At 63.7% G+C, this 18375-nt stretch overlaps 1 protein-coding gene across 2 annotated transcripts in view; it reads left to right on the forward strand.

Moving 5' to 3' along the window:
- ANKMY1 (ankyrin repeat and MYND domain containing 1) overlaps positions 1–18375 on the forward strand; it is a 51935-nt gene that overhangs the window by 14909 nt on the left and 18651 nt on the right. For both annotated transcript variants that reach the window (XM_066280928.1, XM_066280929.1), the window contains exons 8-14: positions 4293–4433; positions 4786–4926; positions 10941–11048; positions 12850–12981; positions 16015–16128; positions 16445–16610; positions 17998–18073. In XM_066280928.1, coding sequence (XP_066137025.1) covers positions 4293–4433; positions 4786–4926; positions 10941–11048; positions 12850–12981; positions 16015–16128; positions 16445–16610; positions 17998–18073 — 878 coding nt within the window. The remainder of the gene's footprint in view (positions 1–4292; positions 4434–4785; positions 4927–10940; positions 11049–12849; positions 12982–16014; positions 16129–16444; positions 16611–17997; positions 18074–18375) is intronic.

An 18375-nucleotide genomic window follows, 5' to 3' on the forward strand; every position in this document is an offset into this window, starting at 1 on the left:
CGGCAGGGCAGGACCGAAGGGGCAGACAGGCAGGGGCAGGGTGGGAGGGGCAGGGCAGGACCGAAGGGGCAGACAGGCAGGGGCAGGGTGGGAGGGGCGGGCTGCAGGGGGCCCCCGCGCAGCGTGAGGTCGGAGCATTGGGTTCTGGAGCTCCGGGGTCGGTCTGTTTTCCTGCGCTGGTCCCGGAGCGCTAGGCCCACAGTCACGCAGGCCCCTGCTGTGTCTGGAGGGCGTCCAGGGTACACAGGCTGGTGCTTTTGTTTGGCCTCAGGCGTTACTCTTAGGGGCAGGCGGCTCTCACCGTGCAGGCCCCTTGGCTGGGCCGTTTCTTCCCTTCTGTTCCGAGAATAAGGTCAAGGGGTGCAGGAGAGAAAAGTAAAATTTGTGTAAGACCCAAGATGATTCATGACAGCTTTTTTTAAATTTATTTTTACAGAGACAGTGAGTCAGAGAGAGGGATAGACAGGGACAGACAGACAGGAACGGAGAGATGAGAAGCATCAATCATTAGGTTTTCGTTGCGCGTTGCAACACCTTAGTTGTTCATTGATTGCTTTCTCATATGTGCCTTGGCCGCAGGCCTTCAGCAGACCGAGTAACCCCTTGCTTGAGCCAGGGGTTCAAGCAAGTGGGCTTTTGCTCAAACCAGATGAGCCTGCGCTCAATCTGGCGACCTCGGGGTCTCGAACCTGGGTCCTCTGCATCCCAGTCCGACGCTCTATCCACTGTGCCACCGCCTGGTCAGGCTGATGACACCTTTTTAAGTTGACGGACTGGGCTCCAGCTTTGGGAAACTAAGGTCACGGCCTTTAAACTCGGCACAGACATCCCTCGTCCGCCCGCGCACCCGCCCACCCACTGTCTCCCCATCGAGAATCGATGCAAATGGAAGTTGTGCTTCATTAATGTGTCTGAGTGGGTGGCATTCCAGCAGCAGGAGACCGCCCAGTCCCCTTGTGCACAGGCCGCTGAGGTCAGGGTCTCCGGGGCCCCTCCTGCTCCTGCAGGGTCCTGCTTGGAGGGTCGGTGAGTCCTCCTCCTCCTCCGGCCGGGGGCGCCGTGTGCTCCTGGTCGGGGTCTCTCTCTGAGCTGGCTGTGCCCCCTCCAGGACCAGCCCCCTGGCTGAGCGTCCTAGAGGCAGTCCTCCAGGGGCTCTCAGCCGATGGTCAGAGGGCTGCCGTAGGTGGACGACAGGCCCGGGGTAGGGACAGGCGTCAGGAGCTGCGTGGCTGTCTTTGCTGTGGCGCCTGAACCGGGGCCTCGCAGGAGGGCAGGGACTCTTCCTGCATGGCCGTCCTGGGCCTGGCAGACGGAAGCACCTTGGGGATTGGAAAGGACATGTCCATGGTCCGCTGTGGGTGGTCCTTGTTGTCCTGAATGTCGGGACACGGCTGACGGGACCACAGTGCTATGGGTGGGGTCCCAGGACCGGCACGGGGCTCTCACCCTGGACAGGCCCTCTCCGCCTGTGCACCACGGGGAGACACCGGGCACTGTGCCCTCACCCTGGACAGGCCCTCACCGCCTGTGCACCATGGGGAGACACTCACCGGGCACTGTGCCCTCACCCTGGACAGGCCCTCTCCGCCTGTGCACATGGGGAGATGCTCACCGGGCACTGTGCCCTCACCCTGGACGGGCCCTCTCCGCCTGTGCACCATGGGATGACGCTCACCGGGCACTGTGCCCTCACCCTGGACAGGCCCTCTCCACCTGTGCACCATGGGGAGATGCTCACCGGGCACTGTGCCCTCACCCTGGACAGGCCCTCTCCGCCTGTGCACCACGGGGAGACACTCACCGGGCACTGTGCCCTCACCCTGGACAGGCCCTCTCCACCTGTGCACCACGGGGAGACACTCACCGGGCACTGTGCCCTCACCCTGGACAGGCCCTCACCGCCTGTGCACCATGGGGTGATGCTCACCGGGCACTGTGCCCTCACCCTGGACAGGCCCTCTCCACCTGTGCACCACGGGGAGACACTCACCGGGCACTGTGCCCTCACCCTGGACAGGCCCTCACCGCCTGTGCACCATGGGGTGATGCTCACCGGGCACTGTGCCCTCACCCTGGACAGGCCCTCTCCACCTGTGCACCATGGGGAGACGCTCACCGGGCACTGTGCCCTCACCCTGGACAGGCCCTCTCCGCCTGTGCACCACGGGGAGATGCTCACCGGGCACTGTGCCCTCACCCTGGACAGGCCCTCTCCGCCTGTGCACCATGGGATGATGCTCACCGGGCACTGTGCCCTCACCCTGGACAGGCCCTCACCGCCTGTGCACCATGGGGAGACACACACCGGGCACTGTGCCCTCACCCTGGACAGGCCCTCACCGCCTGTGCACATGGGGAGATGCTCACCGGGCACTGTGCCCTCACCCTGGACAGGCCCTCACCGCCTGTGCACCATGGGGTGACGCTCACCGGGCACTGTGCCCTCAGCCTGGACGGGCCCTCTCCGCCTGTGCACTATGGGGATATGCTCACCGGGCACTGTGCCCTCACCCTGGACAGGCCCTCACCGCCTGTGCACCATGGGGTGACGCTCACCGGGCACTGTGCCCTCACCCTGGACAGGCCCTCTCCGCCTGTGCACCATGGGGAGATGCTCACCGGGCACTGTGCCCTCACCCTGGACAGGCCCTCACCGCCTGTGCACATGGGGAGATGCTCACCGGGCACTGTGCCCTCACCCTGGACGGGCCCTCACCGCCTGTGCACCATGGGGAGATGCTCACTGGGCACTGTGCCCTCACCCTGGACAGGCCCTCTCCGCCTGTGCACCATGGGGAGACGCTCACCGGGCACTGTGCCCTCACCCTGGACAGGCCCTCTCTGCCTGTGCACCATGGGGAGATGCTCACCGGGCACTGTGCCCTCACCCTGGACGGGCCCTCACCGCCTGTGCACCATGGGGAGATGCTCACCGGGCACTGTGCCCTCAGCCTGGATGGGCCCTCACCGCCTGTGCACCATGGGGAGACGCTCACCGGGCACTGTGCCCTCACCCTGGACGGGCCCTCTCCGCCTGTGCACCACAGGGAGATGCTCACCGGGCACTGTGCCCTCACCCTGGACGGGCCCTCTCCGCCTGTGCACCATGGGGAGACACACACCGGGCACTGTGCCCTCACCCTGGACAGGCCCTCACCGCCTGTGCACATGGGGAGATGCTCACCGGGCACTGTGCCCTCACCCTGGACAGGCCCTCACCGCCTGTGCACCATGGGGTGACGCTCACCGGGCACTGTGCCCTCACCCTGGACAGGCCCTCTCTGCCTGTGCACCATGGGGTGACGCTCACTGGGCACTGTGCCTTCACCCTGGACAGGCCCTCTCCACCTGTGCACCATGGGGAGATGCTCACCGGGCACTGTGCCCTCACCCTGGACAGGCCCTCTCCACCTGTGCACCATGGGGAGATGCTCACCGGGCACTGTGCCCTCACCCTGGACGGGCCCTCTCCGCCTGTGCACATGGGGAGACACTCACCGGGCACTGTGCCCTCACCCTGGACAGGCCCTCTCCGCCTGTGCACCATGGGGAGATGCTCACCGGGCACTGTGCCCTCACCCTGGACAGGCCCTCTCCACCTGTGCACCATGGGGAGATGCTCAGCGGGCACTGTGCCCTCACCCTGGACGGGCCCTCTCCGCCTGTGCACCACGGGGAGATGCTCACCGGGCACTGTGCCCTCACCCTGGACAGGCCCTCTCCGCCTGTGCACATGGGGAGATGCTCACCGGGCACTGTGCCCTCGCCCTGGACAGGCCCTCTCCGCCTGTGCACATGGGGAGACACTCACCGGGCACTGTGCCCTCACCCTGGACAGGCCCTCTCCGCCTGTGCACATGGGGAGACACTCACCGGGCACTGTGCCCTCACCCTGGACAGGCCCTCTCCGCCTGTGCACCATGGGGAGATGCTCACCGGGCACTGTGCCCTCACCCTGGACAGGCCCTCTCCACCTGTGCACCATGGGGAGATGCTCACCGGGCACTGTGCCCTCACCCTGGACGGGCCCTCTCCGCCTGTGCACCACGGGGAGATGCTCACCGGGCACTGTGCCCTCACCCTGGACAGGCCCTCTCCGCCTGTGCACCATGGGGAGATGCTCACCGGGCACTGTGCCCTCGCCCTGGACAGGCCCTCTCAGCCTGTGCACCATGGGGAGACGCTCACCGGGCACTGTGCCCTCACCCTGGACGGGCCCTCTCCGCCTGTGCACCACGGGGAGATGCTCACCGGGCACTGTGCCCTCACCCCTCCCGTGTCCCCCCCTGCAGCTGGGGGCCCTGACCCCGCTCCACATTGCCGCTGCCCTGCCCGGGGAGGAGGGCGTCCAGATAACAGAGCTGCTACTCCATGCCATCACGGACGTGGACGCCAGGGCCACCGACCAGGACGACGTGCACAGACAGGGCAAGGTGGGCCGTCGGCCACGCGGAAGCGGGACGCTGGGGGACCCGGGGGTCACTCTGTAGACAGTGTCATCGTTTAGTTCAGAATTTCACTTGTCCTTAAAGAGGCTGAGTGACGCTTTGTGCGCCCGGGACAAGCCCGGCTCAGCAGAGCATGGTGGGGGGGGGGTGGTGCACGCACACTCCACGCTGGAGGGGGTCACGGGAGGCCGCCTCAGACCCACGGTCGGGGAGCACATCTGTGTGTGAGCTTGCACCCGAGGGACCCGTGGCCCCACCCAGTGGGGCAGGTGGCAGGCCTCTGGGCACTTGGGGGAGGGGCTTGGGTCCAGGGCCTGAGCCCTCCATCTGCACACAGCTGGACCTGCTGCCTTCAAGCCTGAAGCTCAGCAACGAGGTGGGCCCACCCCCCGCCTACTACGGCATGCACACGTCTGTCCCCGACGAGGGGGGCAGGACGGCCCTGCACGTGGCCTGCGAGCGGGAGGACAACCACAGGGTGAGCGGGCCTCCCCCGGCGGGCGCTGCGTGTGCTGGGGTGCGTGTGCCCTGGGTGTGCACGCCCGAGTGCATTTACACGAGTGTGCACGTGTGTTTTCCCATGTGTGCACACATAACTATGTATGTGAGCATGTCTGTGTGAGTTGTACTTATAGTTCAGTACACATGTGGATATGTGTGCATGTGTGTGCACGTGCTTGGACGGCTTGTGCGCACCTGTGTGTCTCTGGGTGTGTCGAGGGCAGGGCTGAGAGCCAGCAACCATGTGGGGGCCGGGACAGCTAGGGAGACAGCTAAGGGGACAGCTGGAGGGACAGCTAGGGGGACAGCTAGGGGGACAGCTAAGGGGACAGCTAGGGGGACAGCTAGGGGGACAGCTAAGGGGACAGCTAGGGGGACAGCTAAGGGGACAGCTAGGGGGACAGCTAGGGGGACAGCTAAGGGGACAGCTAGGGGGACAGCTAAGGGGACAGCTAAGGGGACAGCTGGGGGACAGCTAGGGGGACAGCTAGGGGGAGAGTGAGGGGGACAGCTAAGGGGACAGCTAGGGGGACAGCTAAGGGGACAGCTAGGGGGACAGCTAAGGAGACGGGTGTCGGCCGCCGGCCATCCTGCCCGAGTGGGTTCAGAACAGACAGGATGGGTCACACCCACAGTGACATCGAGTCTACTAAGTTAAAACACAGCAGAGAATGTCCAGGGCGTTGCCTGTGACGCATGTGAGGAAGTATGGTTTTGGAACGTGTTTCAGGGAAACCCAACCACACACATGCCTGCGTCCACTTGGGTTGCAGTGTGACGTCACTTTCTCTATGTGGGTCTGCTCAGACACCGCTGAGCGTGGCTGTCCTGTGCTGAGGCTGTCCTGTGCTCCTCACGGCACTTGGGCTCCGTTCTCAGCAGTGTTGGGGTCCTGCAGGGCCCTGGGCAGTGGTCTAGGACTCCGTTCTCAGCAGTGTGCACACCCTGCAGGGCCCGGGCAGTGGTCTAGGGCTCTGTTCTCAGCAGTGAGCACACCCTGCAGGCCCCGGGCAGTGGTCTAGGACTCTGTTCTCAGCAGTGCACACCCTGCAGGCCCCGGGCAGTGGTCTAGGGCTCTGTTCTCAGCAGTGTACACACCCTGCAGGGCCCGGGCAGTGGTCTAGGACTCTGTTCTCAGCAGTGTACACACCCTGCAGGGCCCGGGCAGTGGTCTAGGGCTCTGTTCTCAGCAGTGTACACACCCTGCAGGGCCCGGGCAGTGGTCTAGGGCTCTGTTCTCAGCAGTGTACACACCCTGCAGGGCCCGGGCAGTGGTCCTCGGACTCTGTTCTCAGCAGTGTACACACCCTGCAGGCCCCGGGCAGTGGTCTAGGACTCTGTTCTCAGCAGTGTGCACACCCTGCAGGGCCCGGGCAGTGGTCCTCGAACTCTGTTCTCAGCAGTGCACACACCCTGCAGGGCCCGGGCAGTGGTCTAGGGCTCTGTTCTCAGCAGTGTGCACACCCTGCAGGCCCCGGGCAGTGGTCCTCGGACTCTGTTCTCAGCAGTGTACACACCCTGCAGGGCCCGGGCAGTGGTCTAGGGCTCTGTTCTCAACAGTGTGCACACCCTGCAGGGCCCGGGCAGTGGTCTAGGACTCTGTTCTCAGCAGTGCGCACACCCTGCAGGCCCCGGGCAGTGGTCTAGGACTCTGTTCTCAGCAGTGTGCACACCCTGCAGGGCCCGGGCAGTGGTCCTCGGACTCTGTTCCCAGCAGTGTGCACACCCTGCAGGGCCCAGGCAGTGGTCCTTGGACTCTGTTCTCAGCAGTGTGCACACCCTGCAGGGCCCGGGCAGTGGTCTAGGGCTTCGTTCTCAGCAGTGTGCACACCCTGCAGGGCTTGGGCAGTGGTCTAGGACTCTGTTCTCAGCAGTGCGCACACCCTGCAGGGCCCGGGCAGTGGTCTAGGACTCTGTTCTCAGCAGTGCACACACCCTGCAGGCCCCGGGCAGTGGTCTAGGACTCTGTTCTCAGCAGTGTGCACACCCTGCAGGGCCCGGGCAGTGGTCCTCGGACTCTGTTCCCAGCAGTGTGCACACCCTGCAGGGCCCGGGCAGTGGTCCTTGGACTCTGTTCTCAGCAGTGCACACCCTGCAGGGCCCGGGCAGTGGTCTAGGACTCTGTTCTCAGCAGTGTGCACACCCTGCAGGGCCCGGGCAGTGGTCTAGGACTCTGTTCTCAGCAGTGTGCACACCCTGCAGGGCCCGGGCAGTGGTCTAGGACTCTGTTCTCAGCAGTGTGCACACCCTGCAGGGCCCGGGCAGTGGTCCTTGGACTCTGTTCTCAGCAGTGTGCACACCCTGCAGGGCCCGGGCAGTGGTCTAGGACTCTGTTCTCAGCAGTGTGCACACCCTGCAGGGCCCGGGCAGTGGTCTAGGGCTTCGTTCTCAGCAGTGTGCACACCCTGCAGGGCTTGGGCAGTGGTCTAGGACTCTGTTCTCAGCAGTGTGCACACCCTGCAGGGCCCGGGCAGTGGTCTAGGACTCTGTTCTCAGCAGTGTGCACACCCTGCAGGGCCCGGGCAGTGGTCTAGGGCTTCGTTCTCAGCAGTGTGCACACCCTGCAGGGCTTGGGCAGTGGTCTAGGACTCTGTTCTCAGCAGTGTGCACACCCTGCAGGGCCCGGGCAGTGGTCTAGGGCTTCGTTCTCAGCAGTGTGCACACCCTGCAGGGCCCGGGCAGTGGTCTAGGACTCTGTTCTCAGCAGTGCGCACACCCTGCAGGGCCCGGGCAGTGGTCTAGGACTCTGTTCTCAGCAGTGCACACACCCTGCAGGCCCCGGGCAGCGGTCTAGGACTCTGTTCTCAGCAGTGTGCACACCCTGCAGGCCCCGGGCAGTGGTCTAGGACTCTGTTCTCAGCAGTGTGCACACCCTGCAGGGCCCGGGCAGTGGTCCTTGGACTCTGTTCTCAGCAGTGTGCACACCCTGCAGGGCCCGGGCAGTGGTCTAGGGCTTCGTTCTCAGCAGTGTGCACACCCTGCAGGGCCTGGGCAGTGGTCCTCGGACTCTGTTCCCAGCAGTGTGCACACCCTGCAGGGCCCGGGCAGTGGTCTAGGGCTCTGTTCTCAGCAGTGTACACACCCTGCAGGGCCCGGGCAGTAGTCCTCGGACTCTGTTCCCAGCAGTGTGCACACCCTGCAGGGCCCAGGCAGTGGTCTAGGGCTCTGTTCTCAGCAGTGCACACACCCTGCAGGGCCCCGGCAGTGGTCTAGGGCTCTGTTCTCAGCAGTGTGCACACCCTGCAGGCCCCGGGCAGTGGTCTAGGGCTCTGTTCTCAGCAGTGTGCACACCCTGCAGGGCCCGGGCAGTGGTCTAGGACTTTGTTCTTAGCAGTGTGCACACCCTGCAGGGCCCGGGCAGTGGTCTAGGACTCTGTTCTCAGCAGTGTGCACACCCTGCAGGGCCCGGGCAGTGGTCTAGGACTTTGTTCTCAGCAGTGTGTACACCCTGCAGGCCCCGGGCAGTGGTCTAGGACTCTGTTCTCAGCAGTGTGCACACCCTGCAGGGCCCGGGCAGTGGTCTAGGACTCTGTTCTCAGCAGTGTGCACACCCTGCAGGGCCTGGGCAGTGGTCTAGGACTCTGTTCTCAGCAGTGTGCACACCCTGCAGGGCCCGGGCAGTGGTCCTTGGACCCTGTTCTCAGCAGTGTGCACACCCTGCAGGGCCCGGGCAGTGGTCTAGGACTCTGTTCTCAGCAGTGTGCACACCCTGCAGGGCCCGGGCAGTGGTCTAGGACTTTGTTCTCAGCAGTGTGTACACCCTGCAGGCCCCGGGCAGTGGTCTAGGACTCTGTTCTCAGCAGTGTGCATACCCTGCAGGGCCCGGGCAGTGGTCCTTGGACCCTGTTCTCAGCAGTGTGCACACCCTGCAGGGCCCGGGCAGTGGTCTAGGACTTTGTTCTCAGCAGTGTACACACCCTGCAGGGCCCGGGCAGTGGTCTAGGGCTCCGTTCACAGCAGTGCGCACACTCTGCAGGGCCCGGGCAGTGGTCTAGGGCTCCGTTCTCAGCAGTGATCACACCTGCAGGGCCCGGGCAGTGGTCAAGGGCTCTGCAGAACCATGTCCTTCAGCGTTGGCATTGATTCCCAGCAAGAGGAAGCCGAATGACCACGGTGGGTGTGGGGGTAACTGGCTTTGTGTCAGAATGACCAGTGTAGCCCAGGCCAGAAAGGTGCTAAACCCATGGTAAACTGAGCCTCAGTTCACCGTCCTGTAGAATGACAGTGACCTCCGGCCTCCGCGGCTGTGGCACAGGCGGTCTGCTACTGCTCAGGGTGATGGTCATGCGTGCTGCTTGGACACGAGACTGTGAGGACCTGTGTGAGGCTGGTGCCCAGCGAAGCCGGCCGGGCGGAGGTGGGCGGCACCCCCAGGCCTCCCTGCTTCAGGGCAGCCCTCTTGTGAGGGCCTCCTTGGGCCCGGGGCTCCGCCCTGACCGGATCCTGCTGAGGGTGCCCTGCGGCCTTGTTAGCCGCGGGGACAAGCAGGGCTCCAAGAGGCTGGCCGGCCAGGCCCCCAGCCAGCAAGTACGAGGCCCGGGCTTTGAACACAGCACTTTGCAGCTCACACACCTGTGTCTATTGTACAGATCTCAGATTCGGAAAAGCTGTGGGGCAGCGAAGTTAAGAGAAGCAGCAGCCACATCATCATTAGGTGGAGGAGGGGAGGCTAGTGTGACTCCCAGGGCTGCCGTGGTCCAGCCATCCCGTCTGCATTCCCCTGGGAAGCTTTCCCGGGAGCCCCTCCGCGGACGTCACCTGGCACTGTGTTGGCCTGGCCAGTGAGGCTGGGGCAGGGGAGTGGGCGGGGAGGGCAGCTGCCTGGGCCTGAGAGCTCTCCTGGGAGAAACGGGAGGGGAAATCGCGGTGCCCCAGGGGGGGAGGGCAGGGCGGGCGTGACAGCCCTTCCTGCGCAGACGCCATAGCCCTTCCTGCGCAGAACGCCCCCTCTCAGCCTGGTTGGGCTCCCTCCTCTCGCCGTGTCCTGGGGGACCCTGTGCAGAACGCCCCCTCTCAGCCTGGTTGGGCTCCCTCCTCTCGCCGTGTCCTGGGGGACCCTGTGCAGAACGCCCCCTCTCAGCCTGGCTGGGCCTCCTCCTCTCGCCGTGTCCTGGGGGACCCTGTGCAGAACGCCCCCTCTCAGCCTGGCTGGGCCTCCTCCTCTCGCCGTGTCCTGGGGGACCCTGTGCAGAACGCCCCCTCTCAGCCTGGCTGGGCTCCCTCCTCTCGTCGTGTCCTGGGGGACCCTGAGCAGCACGCCCCCTCTCAGCCTGGCTGGGCTCCCTCCTCTCGTCGTGTCCTGGGGGACCCTGTGCAGAACGCCCCCTCTCAGCCTGGCTGGGCTCCCTCCTCTCGCCGTGTCCTGGGGGACCCTGTGCAGCATGCCCCCTCTCAGCCTGGCTGGGCTCCCTCCTCTCGCCGTGTCCTGGGGGACCCTGTGCAGAACGCCCCCTCTCAGCCTGGCTGGGCTCCCTCCTCTCGTCGTGTCCTGGGGGACCCTGAGCAGCACGCCCCCTCTCAGCCTGGCTGGGCTCCCCCCTCTCGCCGTGTCCTGGGGGACCCTGTCCCTGAGCAGAAAGCCCCCTCTCAGCCTGGCTGGGCTTCCTCCTCTCGCGGTGTCCTGGGGGACCCTGAGCCCCGATGAAGTTCCCGTCTCCCCGGCCGTTCTCCCTCACGCCTGCTGCGACAGTCGTAGGGTCCTGCCTCTCCCTTTCCCTATGACAACAAGTTCTCGATCAACTCACACATCACTTGTCCTTCCTGGCTGTCATCGGAAATGATGAAGGTTTAGAAAACAGCTCTGTTTGAAGATCGAGCTACTCACCCGCCCACCCACCATTCTTCTACCCAGAGCTCGGAGCTCTCTGTGCCCGGCAAGGTGCTGGGTGGGGGGACAGCAGTGGATGTCAGGGCCTCTGAAGTCATGTCCACGCCGGGCGCTCCAGGGACGTGGGCCCCTAACCTGCCGTCCTCCTGCCTTTCCCCATCCAGTGTGCCAGGGACATTGTCCAGCTCCTCCTCTCCCACCAAGCGAACACCAGCCTGCTGTGGAGTGGCCACTCCCCGCTCTCCCTGTCCATCGTGAGTGGGAACGACCTGGTGAGCACGTGCTGAACCCCGGGTGGGGCACCTGTGCTGTTTCTCCCCCAGGGCCCCTCCCGGTCACTGGTCGGGCTCTGCTGTTGTTGGCAGTGGCCCAGAGGCAGCATGTTGTGAAGGGTGTGGATCCCCTCCCATGGGGATGGTGCCCCTTAGGGAGAGAAGTGAGCAGGGAGGTGAGGGTTCAACTGGGTGGATGCTCCCTCACAGGGTACGGATCAGAGCCCTGCCCCTCCCAGGATGCTTTCCTCAGTGCTGCGGGGGAGGGACATCGGCTGGGTCCCACCCCCTGCTGCCGCCAAGGGTGTTTATCCATCATCCATCCATCCACCCATCTACCCACCCATTTACCCACCCACCCAGCTACCCACCTACCCACCTCTTTACCCACCTATTCATCCATCCACCCATTCATCTATCCATCATCCATCCATTCACCTATTCATCCATCCACCCACCATTTATCCATCATCCATCCATCCATCCATCCACCTACCCACTCATCCATCCATCCACCTACCCACTCATACATCCATCATCCATCCACCATCCATCCATCCATCTATCCATCATTCATCCATCTTCCATTCACCATCTATCCATCCATCCATCCATCCACCTACCCACCACACATTTATTCACTCACTCCTGCACCCACTCAAGCACACATCTGACCATCTGTCCACCCATCTATCCATTCATCAACCCACTTATTCACTCATCCATTCTTCATCCATCATCAACCCATCTTCCTTCCTTCCTTCCGTCCGTCCGTCTGTCCGTCCATCCATCGATCCATCCATCATCTGTATTCCATCCACCTGTTCATCCTTGTAGTTAACTGTTACTTTCAGAGCATCTACCCTACGCCAGGCAGGCACTGTCTCAGGCATCCGGTGACGAGTAACACAGCGTCCCTGCTCTCCAGGGCGTTACATTCTAGTCAGGGAAGACAGACCGTAATCCAGTGTGCGAGACATGTTTAGGCCGTGATGAGTGTTAGGAGGAAGATGAAGGTTAATGGCAGGTGGAGAAGGAAGGAGGTGGGCGACCTGAGCAGGGCACCCAGGAGGGCATCTCTGGCGAGGGGGCATTTCAGCAGAGGCCCAACGGAGCAGCAGGCATTGTCGCCACAGGAGGGGCTTCTGCAGAGGCCCGACTCCCCTCCCTCCTGCCCTCAGCAAGCTGTGTGGGCATCTGCTCCTGCCGGGCCGTTACATGGTGAGCGTAGCATAGCAGGAAAGAGCTGGTTCCGAGGACGGAGCCCTTGGGAGAGCCACACACCAGCGTGTCTGGTACCTGGTGCAGCTGCTTTTACTCCTGGTTCCCTGGGCGGCACCTGGGCCAGCAGTTGGGGACACAGCAGGGAATGAAGGACATGTGGCCCACTTCGTGTCTGGTCAGGCAGTCACAGGGCCCCAGGTGCCTCGGGGCAGAGGCAGACTGATTCCAGGGATGAGGGCCGACAGGACGAGCAGCCGGCCCTGTGCTGGCTCAGCGGTGCCCCTGGGATAGACAACAGGACTGGAGAGTGTGCAGACACAGGGCCATCCCGGCGCCCGGGCAGTGTGGCAGCCCTCCCTAAAGAACCATGTGCCCCACCCCCCTGCTCATTCTGTGAGCTGGGCAGCAAGGGAGACGGTGGGTGGGAGCCATGGAGAGTGCCCACCCAGGGGGTGGCCCCCTCGAGCCCCAGCTGTGGTCAACACTGCACTCAGCACTGCAGTGGCCTTGCTACAGGGACTTCCTCCAGCGGACGGGAGGGGACTTGGTGGGCGCTGACCAGACTGTCTGCCTCCAGATTGTGAAGGAGCTTCTGTCCCACGGAGCTGACCCCAACCTGCCCCTGACCAGAGGCTTGGGAAGTGCCCTGTGTGTTGCCTGTGACATCACCTACGAGCCCCAGAGGAGCCTGAGCAGCAAGATGGCCCTGGTGAGGGGGTGGGCATGCAGGGGGCGGGTGGGCATGCAGGGGGCAAGGGGAGGCAGGGGCGCGGCCCTGGTGAAGGGGTGGGCATGCAGGGGGTGGGGGTGGGCAGGGGTGCGGCCCTGGTGAGGGGGTGGGCATGCAGGGGGTGGGGGGGCAGGGGCGTGGCCCTGGTGAGGGGGTGGGCATGCAGGGGGCGGGTGGGCATGCAGGGGGCAAGGGGAGGCAGGGGCGCGGCCCTGGTGAAGGGGTGGGCATGCAGGGGGTGGGGGTGGGCAGGGGTGCGGCCCTGGTGAGGGGGTGGGCATGCAGGGGGCGGGTGGGCATGCAGGGGGCAAGGGGAGGCAGGGGCGCGGCCCTGGTGAAGGGGTGGGCATGCAGGGGGTGGGGGTGGGCAGGGGTGCGGCCCTGGTGAGGGGGTGGGCATGCAGGGGGTGGGGGGGGGCAGGGGCGCAGCCCTGGTGAGGGGGTGGGCATGCAGGGGGTGGGGGGGCAGGGGCGTGGCCCTGGTGAGGGGGTGGGCATGCAGGGGGTGGGGGAAGGGCAGGGGGCGGGTGGGCATGCAGGGGGCAAGGGGGGCAGGGGCGCGGCCCTGGGCCGAGGGGCCTGGGGCTGTCCCCTCCTCTGGCCCTCCTTCCCAGCGGGTGAAGCTTCGTGGGATCTTGCTCTGTGCTCTCCAAACCTTGAGGCTCCAAATACTTGAGAACAGATGAACAATTTCTTGCCCTTTAAAACTTATGGGTCTAAAATATGTGAAGAAGCAAAGCCACTCAATAGGCCGGACAAAAGTCCCCTGGTTTGTGTCAGGAAAGACAGGTTTTGGTCTGGTTGCAGTGTTCTAGATTTTTCTATGTCAGGTGGACACCAGCCAGGGATCCTGATCAAGGGACCTGCTGGGCGAGGGGGGGGCGGGGCGCTGCATCCAGGCAGGGCGGGAGCCGTCCTTGCTGGTGCTGTCCCCACCCTCTGCCCGCCGAGAAGCAAAGGTTGTGATGGTCACTCGGCCACGGGCACCAAAGTGGATGCTCTGAGATTGGAACATGGATCTCACCCTCATTCATCCCCAACTCCAGTACGTGTTTGTTTAAACGTCGTCGCAAGATAATGTATCCAATTCTCCTCCAACACTTGTAACAGTTAAAACACTTTTATTCACAGTATATCATAAACCACCATAAACCGGTTGTAAAACAGTTAACGCTGCAGAATCAGATCAGCTCTTGTTACCTCTAGAGTACGCATATGCATCCCTTCCCTTAGGATCCCCGGCCACCATCAGGGTTCAGGAGTCTGGTCAGCAGTAGACCGGTAGCTGTTGACCACCAACCTCAACTCCTGTCAGCCTAAGAGTTTCCTGTCCTGGGGAGAGACATATATTGTCGGCATAGCATGGCATTTTCCTCTTGTCTTCTGCCCTGTGTGTAATCTGTTTGATCTTGCTTCTGGCCTCAGCAGATTCAGTCTGAGCGGGCGGACCTCGTCTGGTTCTGTGGGGCTTCTGTCCACTCTGGTCACTCGACTTCGTTCCTTTACCGTGGAAGGGATGGTCCTCCAACCTGCAGCTGCCAGGATTGGTATCAGGATCTTTCTGGAAGGTTTTTTGTGTGTATGTTTGTTAAAATGAGGTTTTACTGTGCACATTTCTTTTTTTTTTTGAATTGTGGTAAAAGGCACAGAACTGACCACCTTACCAACGTCAGGCTCAGTGGCATCACGCCCATTCATGCTGCTCTGCCACCACCACCGTCCATCCTCATAGCACTTTTCCTTGTGCAGAACTGACACCCTGCCCCCGTTGAGCACCCACTTCCCTCCCCTGGCCCCAGGCTCCCGTCTCCTCTCTGCCTCTGAATCTCCTCCTTCCCGGACCTCACGTAAGAGAAGTCACACACGGTATTTGTGTGTGGTGACTGCGCCTTTCGCTGAGTGCCAGGTCCTCCGGGTCCCTCCCTGTAGCAACAGGTGTTAGACAGCTTTCCGTTTGGAGGCTGACTCATTCCCCCGTGAATATAGAGGGTCATTCACTGGCCCACTGGTGGACACCTGGGTTGCTTCCACTGCACACTGTTTTGGAGGATGTTGCCGTGAACACAGGGGTGCAAATATCTCCTCTGGATTCTATTTTCAATTTGGTTATCTGCCCGGCAGTGGGATTGCTGGATCATGGGTAGCTCTGTTTTTAATATTTTCAAGAACCTTCGTCCGGCTGTCCCCAGGGGCTGCCCCAGTCTGTGTCCCCACCACCCACAGTGCACGAGGGCTCCCTTGTCTCCTCGTCGGCACCTGTTCTTGTCCGGGCTGACTGGCTGGTGCTGTCCTGGCGGGAGTGAGGGGGCTTGTCGCTTGGCTTTATTTTCATTTTATTGGTGATCTTGAGCGTCTCTTCAGGGGCTTGCTGACCCTTTGTGTGCTTTTGAAGAAATGTCTATCCAAGTCCTCGGCCCAGTTTAAAAACTGGTTTTTGTTGTTGGTTGTTTGTTCAGTTTCGAGAGTTCTCTCTGTAGACACGAACCGCTTATCGGAGATGATGGAACACATATTCTCACGTCTGTGTTGCGTTTTTCCTCTTTGATGGCGCCCTCTGACGTACCGGAGTGTTTCACTTTCACGACACCCATCTGGTCTAGTTTTTCCTTCCGTCGCCTGTGCCTTTGACATCATCGCCGAGCAACCACCGCCAAGTTCAGGGTCGGGCGCGTCGGTCCCACGTTTTCTAAGAGGTTTAGAATTTAAACAGCGCTCTTCGGAGAATCTGGTCCCCCCCCCCCCGTTGTTCGCTCGTGTGATGGGGTTCCCTGGAACATTCCGAGCTCTTCGGAACCCCAGCCGGGCACCAGGCTTGGTTAGGAACGCTAAGTTTTGCACGGAGGAGGCGAGGGGAGGGAAGTGGGGGGTTGGTGAGGCGTCCCGGAAGCCTTGGGTGTCCTGATCGCAGCCTGGGCAGGGGGGCTGTTGGGTGCTTGGACATGCCAGGTCCGGACCCTGCCTCCTGGTGGCTGGGCTGTGCACAGGCCCTCAGTGCAGCTCTGTTCTCCGCAGATCGACCTGCTGATCCGTCACGGGGCCGACATCCTGGCGCCTGTGGTGCTCACGCAGGGGGACAAGGTGGCTGTGGGCACGGCCGTCGACTACGGGTACTTCAGATTCTTCCAGGTGAGAGTCTGGGCTTGCTGCTGGCGATAGGGGTGGGGCCCGGCCTTCAGCCTCCTCTGGGCAAGGCTGGGCCAAAGGTCCCTCGTGCTCTGACCAAGCGTCCCTGGCCTTCCGGAAGGGAAGGTGTGGCTGCCCGTGCCACGCTCCCGGGTGCTCCCCCTGCTTGTGCTCACAGTGAGCACAGAGAGCAGAAGTGCGCCCCCCACCCCGTCCAGTTCCCCTCCCGGGTGACAGGCCGGGGCTGGGAGCGGGGTCGCCCTCCCCCGGGGTGGGGCCCAGGCTCCCCCCCCGTAGTGACCAGCGGTGGCATCGGCAGGACCGCAGGATCGCCCACAGCCCCTTCCACACGCTGATGCCTGCCGAGCGCGAGACGTTCCTGGCCCGGAAGCGGCTCCTGGAGCACATGGGTCTGCAGCTGGGCCGGGCCGTCCTGGCCGCGGAGAGCCAGTGGGACCCGAAAGTGCTGTATATGAGCAAGAGAGGTGAGCGGCGCGGGCAGGCGTGGGCAGGCGTCCTGCCGGTCATGAGGCATGGGGGGGCAGGAAGGGACATGAGAGAGCCCCGTCCTGCAGCTGCCCAGTGTCCTGGCCCCCCGGCCCTGTGTGTCCTGCCTCCGAGGAGGTCACGCAGGAGAGACTGAGGTAAAGTCCCAGGAGGCACCCCAGGCCACACCGTGGGAATCCGTCTGGGAGCATCCTGCTTGCCCAGGAACCATGGGGTGGGGGGCACAGCGCCTAGGAGGGGTGAAGCACCAGCTGAGCCGCTGCAGGCGTGGGCAGCAGGGGGCCCTTGCCCCATGAAAGCCGTGTTCCAGGGTCTCCCCAGCCCTGGGAGTGGGTTCTGGGGACAGGAGAGGGTGACTTCAGTGCACTGCAGGACCGGTGCCCGGGTGGATGGGCTGGCACTGGGGGGAGAGGGGGAGGGAGAGGGACCCACTTGGTGCTTTGCTAGTGAAACCACGTCCCTGGGGCTGACCCTGTGGCCATTGCCCGTGCTGGTGCAGTCTGGTTCCTGGCAGGGGCGGGTCACCGTGACCAGCAGGTGGCACAGCCCGTCCATCTGAGAGAGCAGAGTTTTGGGGCACAGCCTGGCGGGAAAGGCTTCCGGGTCACCGGACACGGCGAGAGGGCCCGTGGGCTGGAGGGAGGATCTGGAACCCACCCCTCAGCCCGCGGGGAGCTTGGCCAGCAGGCGTTTCCTCGCGGGGTTCCTGTGCCTGAGGGGTGGTGAGGGGGCCGGGGTTGGGTGGCCTCTCTGAATGGTGGGGATGGCATGCTGTTGAAGGACAGGACGGTGCAGCAGGACATGGGGCAGCTCCGTGGTTGTCGCAGGGACTCACTGCCCTCTGGTCCCCTGGCCCCCTCTGCACCTCCCTGCAGTGGCCAGAGAGCAGAGAGGAGTCTCCGACCCAGAGGAGCTTGTGGGGGGGGGCAGGGAGACCTGGTGCTGCCTGTGCTTCTCAGTGGTGTGGGGAGGGGGGCGCTGAGGGGGGGAGGGGGACACGGTGTGGGGAGGGGGGCGCTGAGGGGGGGACGCTGAGTGGGGATGCTGAGGGGGAGGGGACACTGAGTTGGTTGGTGGAGCAGCGGCAGGGAGGCCAGGGGGCTGGGCCAGGTGGCCAGCATGCAGGAACAGAGGGATGCCCCCTCCTTGGAGGCCGGGGGTGCCCCAACCCCTCCAGACCAACCCCACTCTGCCCCTGGACCTGTGCTGGGCTCTCGAGGGTTTAGGGTCCCACCTGCCTCCCTGTGGTGCCAGGGCGGGCTCACTGCAGGGGGCGGAGGGGGCAGCCCTGTTTTCCCTCTGCCAGGGGACGTGGTGGCACCCCCAGGCGGGTCAGGAGGCTGACGCGGGTCTCCCTGGGCTCAGCGGAGCTCATGCCCTGCCACAGGCTGAAGAGGAAGGAGTCCGGCCTGCCCACGGGGCTGCACTCGCAGGCGGAGCAGTAAGTGGCTGGCATGGCCCCGCTTGCCGTGGGCGCCCCCGGGGTGGGGAGTGGCGGGGGGGCGCAGGGCACACTCGGGGGGCCACTCCTTGTCGGGGTGGGGAGCAGCCGTGTGGCAGATGTGTGCTGTCCCACGGACCCTGCACCCCGCACCCCGCCCAGCGCCTCCCCCTTGGGGTCACAGCTCTGCCCCCCTCCTGCTGTCCTGGAATAGTCTCTACACACCCGTGTGCCTTGTCATCCCCGAGGGCACCCGGGTGGCTCCTGCCTGGTGAACCCCGAGGATGGGGTGAGGGTGACAG

This window comes from Saccopteryx bilineata, chromosome 5 (genome assembly GCF_036850765.1).
Source record: "Saccopteryx bilineata isolate mSacBil1 chromosome 5, mSacBil1_pri_phased_curated, whole genome shotgun sequence".
NCBI classification, from domain to species: Eukaryota; Metazoa; Chordata; class Mammalia; order Chiroptera; family Emballonuridae; genus Saccopteryx; species Saccopteryx bilineata.